At 33.8% G+C, this 9,966-nt stretch overlaps 2 protein-coding genes across 2 annotated transcripts; both read left to right on the forward strand.

Moving 5' to 3' along the window:
- Nucleotides 1-1,272, forward strand: LOC126973844 (RNA polymerase II subunit A C-terminal domain phosphatase SSU72-like). The gene has a single exon (XM_050821186.1). The coding sequence runs from the start codon at nt 318-320 to the stop codon at nt 897-899; it is 582 nt and encodes a 193-aa protein (XP_050677143.1). The 5' UTR covers nt 1-317; the 3' UTR covers nt 900-1,272.
- Nucleotides 1,273-6,968: 5,696 nt separating this feature from the next.
- LOC126973700 (uncharacterized) lies at nt 6,969-9,399 on the forward strand. The gene is made up of 2 exons (XM_050821029.1): nt 6,969-8,151; nt 9,058-9,399. The coding sequence occupies exons 1-2, from the start codon at nt 7,111-7,113 to the stop codon at nt 9,328-9,330; spliced, it is 1,314 nt and encodes a 437-aa protein (XP_050676986.1). The 5' UTR covers nt 6,969-7,110; the 3' UTR covers nt 9,331-9,399.
- The last annotated feature ends 567 nt before the right edge of the window (nt 9,400-9,966 follow it).

The following is a 9,966-nucleotide window of genomic DNA, read 5'->3' on the forward strand; positions in this document are numbered from 1 at the left end:
CGACAAGTCTTATGTTTTTGTATTTTGAAAACATTGCATACAACTTGTATTTGTAATATGCATGAAACTTGTCAAATACGTGTTTAATACCTTGGTGTAAACGAGGGGTTAGAGTAAGTTCTGTGGAATACAGAGTACAGAACACTTTTACAGATTTATACCTAGAGGTTGAAATATGAATTTGTACTATAATAAAAATAAATGTAAACTAACTAACTTTAGCTCGTATAATTTTTTGCTTTCATTGCCAATTGTATCATAATATTATATAAAATATATAAAAATGTTTCCTTGAAGTCTATGTAAAATATTAGAATATGGACGATATTTTATACTTTGCCGTAGCATGTTCATCAAATATGAACAGGAGTATGGAAGCACATGCATTTCTCGTTAAAAAGGGATTTAAAGTTAAATCTTTCGGAACTGGAGAGAAAGTCAAGTTACCTGGTACCTCAGCAGATAAACCAAATTGTTATGAATTTGGAGTACCTTATGATGATATTTACAAAGATCTGTTAGAAAAAGATAAAGCATATTATACACAAAATGGTTTGTTGCATATGCTTGACAGAAATCGAAGAATAAAACCATGTCCTGAACGATTTCAAGCCTCAACAGAGAGATTCGACGTTATAATAACTTGTGAGGAGAGAGTTTATGACCAAGTTACTGAATGGTTTGTATCTAGAAGATCTACTTCCAATCAACCAGTACACATAGTGAATATAGATATTCAGGATAATCATGAAGAAGCCACATTAGGAGCTTTTCTTATTACTGATTTGGTCACAAAAATGTCACAGAGTGAAGATTTAGACAATGATATTGATGAACTTCTGCATGATTTTGAAGCCGAGTGTCGGAGACCTATATTAAATAGTATAATGTTCTATTGACAATAATTAAAACTAGCAAAAAAATTTTTCAAATGTGTCAAATAATATCCATATTTATGATGGCTATTTATGAAGTGCACTATCTTTAAGATTATTAATACTGTATAAGAATTTGGATACATAGGACAATATTCATACAGTTATTTTTTTATGTCAATAAGTTAATAATGTAGGTATAAATACATACAATACTAGTAATGAATTATATAGCGTCATGATAGCCATTTATCGACTTTTTATAAAACAATATAATGTAGATAATGTTATATAGTGTTGCTTAATTTTAAAAATAAAAACAGTTCATAGTATTGTCATTAAAATTAATTATAATTTTTTATTTGTAGCAATAATACTGACATGAATTGAATGAACATAAAAAGAATTGTTTTATTATAACATAATATTTTTCACAGCATTATTTCTCACATCAGAAATGCTAAATGACCATGTATGTAAAAAAGAAGTAAGTTTTTTAGATTATTAATTTATATATGTTGATGGCAATATGAAAATATATTATTAAGTAATAAATTAAACAGGGTTTTTTGAGTAAATCATGATATTTAAGTATAATATATACACAATAGGTATTGTATCTAAAATCAACTAAACCAGAAAATATTCCAGACAGCCCATATAACACAGTGGTTAGTGACACTGCCCACTGAGAGCCCCTGTAAGAGATTTAAGGTTTGAATCCCAGTGGGTGCAAACATATGATGAATTTGGATGTTTGGTTTCAGTCATGGATATCATATGTATTTATAAATGTATAAGTACATATGTATATCATTTATTGCACCCATATTAGGGCTATGTCTAGAATTCGGCTGAATTAATTTATTACTTCTCCAGAAATTTGTCTGAATATTTAATTATAATTATTTTATAGCAATATTGCCAACAGCGTGGCTATTTAAATATAAAAAATTTGCAAATGGAAATATTAAAATTCAGAATCTTCTTATCACAAAAGCAATTCTGGCGTTTTTGGATGGTGTATCAGCTTTTTTTTTGATGTAGATACTCATGTCCGGATGATTCCTAGAAACAATGTGGTAGGAATCCATGGTTTGGATGTATATGGTAGAAAGTTCCTTGAAAACTGTACTGTGGTGTGTGGTGGTGGAGGCATGCCAGACATCAAGATGATGAGAATGATAACCATGTTTGCGGTGTGACTTGCAAAGGTGGATTCCTGCGCCAGGAATCAGCTCTTCGGAACACTCCCTGTGATAAATGTGGTAAATGACACATAATGCAGCGATGTCTCTGCGCAGGATCAAGTGATTTAGCCTTTCACAGAACACCGAATCCCCAACATACCAAGAGCTGGTGTTTTATAATGCTCCTAGATTTGGCAAGCATTATAAACCTTTAACTCTTCTCGAACTGTCAACTATATTTAGAGTAAATGTGTAAGATGACAAACAGTGAACCAACACCAAGTGATCGCGCTGTTCATCGAGCACTGGATCCCCGACAATTAGAGCAGCTCTGTGTTGCATCATTCTCTGTGTTCAAGCCGAGATGAGAGCATTAATCCATATATAGCTGGACTGCCAGATCTCTTTGAATATTTTATTTTATCTGAAAAACTGAAGAGTCAAGCAAGATGTTTACGTTATGGTAAGTACACCCTGCCCATTACAATCAGTGCCGCTATGACTGAACCCGAAATTAACACACACATATAGCGAACGAAAGGTCTCTGTTCTGAAAGAAAGAAAAAATGTTTATTGACGTCATTATACATTCTGATAATAGTTCTTAAAGTTCTGTTACATTCATCTCGCTATCCTCTCATCGCTGTCATAATGCCTGGATCAAGCTTAGAATTAAGTCTCAATAACTTTACTAGCTATGGCACTCTGTATACGGTAGAATAATGCCCAGAATCCAAGCCGGACTTTAGGTCGGGGTCTATAATGAATCATGGCAAAAGAAAACTATGAAAGGAATATATTTCCAAGGTACCCGGAAGTCGGACTGGCGTTATACAAATATAGGATTATTTGTGAAATCCAAGATTCTTGATTTCTCTTTCCTTCCATGATAGCTTTTTGATATATTATTTGGATCCGATCCAAAATTCGTATACGTCGGAAAAATCTTTGGCATAAAAAGTATCATAATATCATGTCCTTTTTATACCCATAATATTTCACGATGATTGGTTCAGTGGTTAAGGCGTGAAAGCGTAACAATCAATCACATCCGCACTTATATAGACTTAGGTAGTAAATAAAAGGCATTTATTTTCTCAAAATTGATTCCTTTAGAATTCTTTTTGATGTCATTTCTTATACTAATAGATACTAGGTACTACTTAAATTAAAGATAAACTTCAACTTTATTATCTAGTGTTTAATACTTTATTTAATGCTTGCGTATTACGTAGAATACATACTACTAAGTTTCTTTATCAGCGCTTATGGACTATCGAAATTGACACCCATATCAATTATTGAATAATATCATGCCAGAAGGTGATGTCGGCTTTGCTCTTTTTGACTGAGACACAGATTTTCTCTCTGGCTGATAGATCTTACCTAGGGATATAATCTGGAACAATCCATGGAAATGGTATACTCGATGAGGAGATCCTCATTTATAGTATTAGGTGTGCCATACACGATCATAGGCATTCGCTATATCCAGGCTAACTGTCAGGCCTTCCCCTTTGCTTTCAATATCCGCCGCCCATCTATGTGTTAGGTATACCAGAAGATCACTTGCTGATCGATCATGGCGAAGCCGTACTGTCGATCAATTGGTGACCCTCTAGCAAGAGCTGGCGGTTAATTATGCTCTCTATGATTTTGGAGAGCAGGGAGGTAATATTATAGGCCTGTAGTTTGCCGGATCCGTACTGTCTCCTTTTTTTGGATCGGATGGACAAAAGCTGACTTCCATGAGTCAGAGACTACGCCTTTTGTATATGATTGCCGGAATAAACGCATTAGCACCGGCGTCAGCTCAGGGGCACACGTTCTCAGCACGATTGGAGACATGCCATTCGTTCCGCTCGACTTCCTGACGTCCAACGAAAACAGAGTTCGCCGAACAGTTTTCTGTCTGTATTGTCGTTTTTCCGTTGGAGGCTAGAGTCGAGTTGGAGGCAAAATGGGCGCAAAGGAGATCGGCTATCTCCTTTTTTTAACCCAACATGCTCCTATGACATTCTGGGTGCAATAAAGTCATTAAAAAACACAAATAGTAACGGATATGATGATCTAAATACAACAGTAATAAAATATGTCGATACAATAATAGCCCCAGTATTAAGTTACATTATGAATAAGTGTATCGAATATGGTATATACCCAGATAAAATGAAACTTCCGATAATAAAACCTATTTTTAAAAAGGAAGACAAACTAGATATACAATTTTAGAGGCCTATCGCCTTGATTCCAATCTTATCAAAAGTTTTTGAAAAAATTATACACAAAAACATGTATTCTTACTTTGAAACATGTAATATTTTGACTAAGGAGCAAGTAGGCTTTAGGAAAAATAAGTCTATTAATGAAGCAATTTATAACTTTTTTGAAACGGTAATGACTAGTTTAGAAATAAAAAACGAGTGACAGCAATATTTATGGACATGACCAGAGCTTTTGACTATGTCGACCATTTAATACTGATAAATAAATTAGAAACGTATGGCATAAGAAACAATGCTCTTAATTTAATTAAATCATATTTATCTGGTAGACAACAATTAACAGAAATAACTAAAATAAATCTTATATCTAAAACCAAAATGAAATATTTATCAGACCCCCGGAAAACAACACTTGGCGTGCCCCAAGGCAGTGTTCTAGGACCACTGCTTTTTCTTATTTATATAAATGACCTTCCTCAAACTATAAAGGGTCCAATGGTCCTATTTGCAGATGATAGTACTGCCATATTTATTGATAAAAAACCATTATCATATGAAAATTACATAAACAATTCGCTTAACGAACTAATAGAGTGGTTAAATTATTATAATAATCTAAAAATTTATCTAAATAAAACATGCATGATGAAATTTGCTTACAAAAACACACAATCTTATGTATTTAATATAAATTATGACGATAAAGTGATTAATGAAGAGAAGTCCACAAAATTCTTGGGCATTTATCTTGACCACAATCTGTCATGGAGAACACACATGATTATGTCATTAAAAAACTAAATAGGTTCTCATTTGCTCTACATATGCTGAAGGAAGTAGTTGATATGACTGCGGTGTTAGCAGCATATCATACGTATGTAGACAGCACTCTGAGATATGGGATACTATTCTGGGGTAATGCTCCAGGGATTTATGAAGTATTCAAAGCTCAAAAGAAATGTGTCAGATCTGTCTGCTCACTAAAAGCAAGTGAATCATGTAAACCTCACTTTATTAAATTAAATATTCTTAGCATGCCATCAATATATATTTATGAAGTAGCAGTTATGGTAAAGAATAACATCATAAATATGAAACCCTAAATTCGAAACGAAACGACAACAAATTACGACCTTTGAAGTCCAGAACAGAGTTGTATCGAAGCATCATCTTTTGCATGGGACCAACAATTTACAATAAGTTACCTGACAATATTAAGCGCCAAAATATATTCTACTTCAAAAAGTCACTCAAATCTTAATAAAAAAAGCATACTACTCATTAAAAGATTTTCTTGACGATAAAATAGTAAATAATAAAAATTAACTTCGACTGAACTCAATATCATTGTGTAGCTAATGACATTATATTATAAATTAAAATGAATAAGCCTATGAAATAATAACTATTGTATGATTGATGTTAATTTAAGTTTGTTTGGGATGTATACCTTTTTTTAGTATAGTACAGTATATTATATTTGTTACAGAAATTAAAACGTGAACTGACTATGTATTCCACTATAAGCTTGCATGCCTTATGGGTTAGGATAAGAGCATCTGTTAATTATAACAACATCTTCTTATTTGATTTGATTTTCCGTATGAGGCAGGGTGTCATTCTTGTCGTTGATATTACCAAGAGCAGCCAACGACCTAAACTAGCGTGATCCGGTCGGGAAGCTAGAAAGCTGTTCGTTGATTTTGACGAGGTGCTTCAATTTGCACGGGCGATTTGCCGCTTATAAAAGCTGGAGGCACGGTTTGCAGTTCGGATCCTTTGAGCCCAGCGCCGCAACACAAGTTCGATTCGCCTGTTTTTTGCATGCAGATGCTGCTTTAACTGACGCATCGAACCAGGGTTGTGATCTGCCACCGGTCGGTACTACAGAGCTTGGTATAAAAATATCCATGCCCGCAGTATCACATCGGCTACTGTAACGGCGCAGGCACTAGGATCATCCGAAGGGAAATAAATTGCCCCAATGGTAGGATGCAAAAAAGGAACGCATCCTATCCCAATTTGCTGACTTGTAGTGCCAAACGCGGAGGGTCCCTGGTGGTCTGCGACGTGGCCGTCTAATAGGCACTACACTCCTGACCAGGTAATGGTTGGATGTTTCGAGAGGAGCGTCGACAGAGACCTGGTAACTATCGGGATGTGTTAGCAGAAGATCTAATAAGAACGGCATATGGCTATCCACATCCGGGAGCCGCGTTGGCGACTCAACAATTGCGACAGACCATGCCTGTATTCTTGCTTTCATACAGTACACTTTTTAATTAATACAGACACCATATTATACTGAAGTAATGTGGAATAATATATCTATGGTGGTTAATATACACGGTACAATAGGTAAATTATTATATATATATTATTAGATAGATTTTTTGGAAATCATTCTAATTAATAATTCATCCAATTTAAATATCTACCTATATTTTTATCGCTGATCCAAATTTCCGTTTACTATAAACTTTTAACGCGATTCGTTTCCTTCGTGAAAATGAAAACACTTAATCTTATTTAGATAGGAACGAAAGAAACTTGAATAACAATACCTGCCTACTGAAATAACACTGAACTCAGGAAAACACGAAGCTGGCGGATGCACAGAACGCGCGAGCCATAAATTACTTGATACTCTTGATAGAACAGTGGAAAGTTGGTGGAAAGAAAAAAAAACTTCAAGAATCAAGACTTGCCGTTCGCCTATGCCTATTAATTTAATTCAATTTTATTGTTGTTTATGTTTACCAATACATAATAAAGCATAGCTTGTTAAATATTTGAAAGCATTGATATAAATATTTTAATATGATGTCGCAATTATTAAGACGATTCAGTAGAAAATATATTTCATATTCGTGCCGGCGACATTATTTAACCAATGAATATAAGTGTGTTGAGGCATGGAATAACCAAATCAATTCTCCATTACTTAGTAAAGTCAATCTGAACGACTTTTACAATGCTTTGGAACAGAACTATTCATCGAAGGGTGTTATCAGTGCAATCGATGTAGATGTTTTTGCTAATGCGATTCGAGATCCAATTTACTTGGATGAGCTACGAGACCTTCTACACAAGCTTCGCCTTTCAGGTGACACAGGAAATACTTTAGAGTCCACCCATCATGCCACTGCTCGAAATTTTTTGGAATTTGGTAATTTATCCGATCTTGTGACTATTTTAAAAGACCCACTGAATTTTGGTGTATTCCTCGATTTTTATACAGCAAATTTAATCTTAGATAAACTCCTTACATCTGAAGATTACCAACTTGCCGCTAATGTTGCTCACCTGATAATGCTGCAGGAAGAATTTTCCAATGATATTACTTGTACCCTTTGTCAGTATGCTTGTTACAAGTTCCTCAAGGATTATAAAGAACCCGAAAGTGATAGCATAAATGTGACAGAGACTAAAAAAAGTGAAAAAGTGGAGGAAATCAAAATCAGAATAAAGTTTCTGAGAAATGAATATTATGATGATCATTTTGACATAAAAGACGTAAAAATATTATCAGGGAAAACGTTAGCATGGATATCGAAGCAATACAAGGACAATGTTAGCAATAATCTTCAATTATTAGGTTGGCTCTATTATGAGAAATATGACAAATTACAAAATTTATGTCAAGAGCTTAGTATTAACAAATCCTTCAAACTCAACAGCCAGGTAATTGATGTTTTAAAATCAGAAATCTCAGAAGATTCAAAAGAGAGTATTGAAAACTGCCTGTCAATTCTTAATCAAATGGAATCAAGTACCGAATCATTAGAAGAGGCTATAAAAGTCTCTATAGAAAATGCAATAAACAGAACGCAAAAAAAAGACATAGAAGCACAAAAACTGGTAAGCATACAACAAGCATTAGTGACATCATATATAACTCTATATATATAAAAATTAATTGCTGTTCGTTAGTCTCGCTAAAACTTAAGAACGGCTGGACTGATTTGGAAAATTTAGGTCTTGAATTATTTGTGGAAGTCCAGAGAAGGTTTAAAATGTGAATAAATAGGAAAATGCTCGGAATTAGATAAAAACAACAAATTTGTTTTTCTTTTGATGTGTCCATACATAATTTCTATGAGAGAATTTATTGAAGCATGGTTTGACAGTTCTGCTGTGAAACAATTTTATTACGACAGCAGGGTGCATATTTTACGAAGTAATTCTTGATGTTATTATATATTACTGACAAATTCATAAAAAACATTATTTTATTTATTATATACATAACAATGTCTGTCGGGTCTGCTAGTTCTGTAATGAAGATATAGGTAATTCTTTTTAACAAACTACTTCATGGCAGTATTATAATTTTTACTAATATTATTTAGTTCACATAATATCTCCTAATTTAAGCTTAATGTAGATAAAATTATTATAATTATTCAATGTTGTAATTTGTTTTTCTTGAGTAGTTCATTTATATATTTTATTCCAATTTGATGGCTGTTGGGGCAGTAAAGTCCTTGAATGGAGACCACATACTGGAAGAGTTATGTTGGTAGATGATGACCGACAATCTGGTCAAGATCTCCAGAATAGGTTGGATGAGTCCAGTGCAGGACTGTTCATCATCACTATCTTTGGGGGATTACTTTGTCCATCAGTAGACATCTTCTGGCTGAAATGACGATGGTGATGCCAATTGGGATAATTTGCTTATTGCTTGGCGAGTTGTTCAACATTATTTTAGTTTAGTTTACAAATATTAAACAATTTAATACTCATCAAGTTCTATTTTCACAGCTCTTTGAAAACTGGACTACAATAAGGGAAGAAAAGCTAGAAGAACAGACTCAACGTCTGAACCGAGCTGAACGAATAAAACAGATTGAAGAAAAACAAAAAGAACTTGAAACAGAAGAACAGAAATTATGGTTCTTTGAGAATGAAGAACAAATTGACCTCCAAATTGAAGAAAAGACAAAAGTTAACATTAATCCAGAGATTAAGAGTAAATCTAAGAGTAAAGATGATTCAGATTATATTCCTCCTGAAATATTGCCAAAGAGGAAATAAATTTTAAACATCAGTTCTTTATATACATATAATAAGTGAAACATTGAACGTAAAAAATGCAACATGTTATTTGAGTACTTTTATTATTATCCAGCTGTAAAGATTTGATGCAACAAAAAAAAAAAATTATTGATGTAAAAACACTTGTTTGGTAATTAAGTTGATCTTAATTTGTTTTATTTTGATTTTTAGGAAATTACTCGGCTTGACAAAAAAATAAGGTAACTTCAATTGACTTTCTCCTTAAAGTTACAAACAATAAAATAAAAAATATCTAGTGTGGCCTTGAGTGGCTGATGTAACTGCTGCAATTCTTTGGATGAGGTTTTTTAAGAGTTTCTTGGGAATACGCTCCCATTCGGCCGTAATAGCAATTTTAATCTCTTGGTTGTTGTGTGGGGCTGGTGTAAATTTCTAACACGTCGCTTTTGAAAGTCCCATAGATGTAAAGCATATAAAGGTTGGGACTTCGTTCTGGCCAATCTAAACAGTGGATCCCTACTTCACTTAAGTGTCTACGTCGCCCACTCGATGTGCTCCAGCATTGTCGTCCATAAACACATGAGCACTTCCTGTAATAGCCCAAGCTAGTCGTACATAAGGAATAAGGAGTTTGGTAATCAGTGTTGTTAATTA

This window comes from Leptidea sinapis, chromosome 30, assembly GCF_905404315.1.
Source record: "Leptidea sinapis chromosome 30, ilLepSina1.1, whole genome shotgun sequence".
NCBI classification, from domain to species: Eukaryota; Metazoa; Arthropoda; class Insecta; order Lepidoptera; family Pieridae; genus Leptidea; species Leptidea sinapis.

Bases quoted from the DNA above. Each gene is read 5' to 3' on its own strand.
- LOC126973700 (XM_050821029.1), top strand. From the start codon at position 7,111: ATGATGTCGCAATTATTAAGACGATTCAGTAGAAAATATATTTCATAT. The intron at 8,152-9,057 runs GTAAGCATACAA...CTATTTTCACAG, and splicing joins ACATAGAAGCACAAAAACTG to CTCTTTGAAAACTGGACTAC.
- LOC126973844 (XM_050821186.1), top strand. From the start codon at position 318: ATGGACGATATTTTATACTTTGCCGTAGCATGTTCATCAAATATGAAC.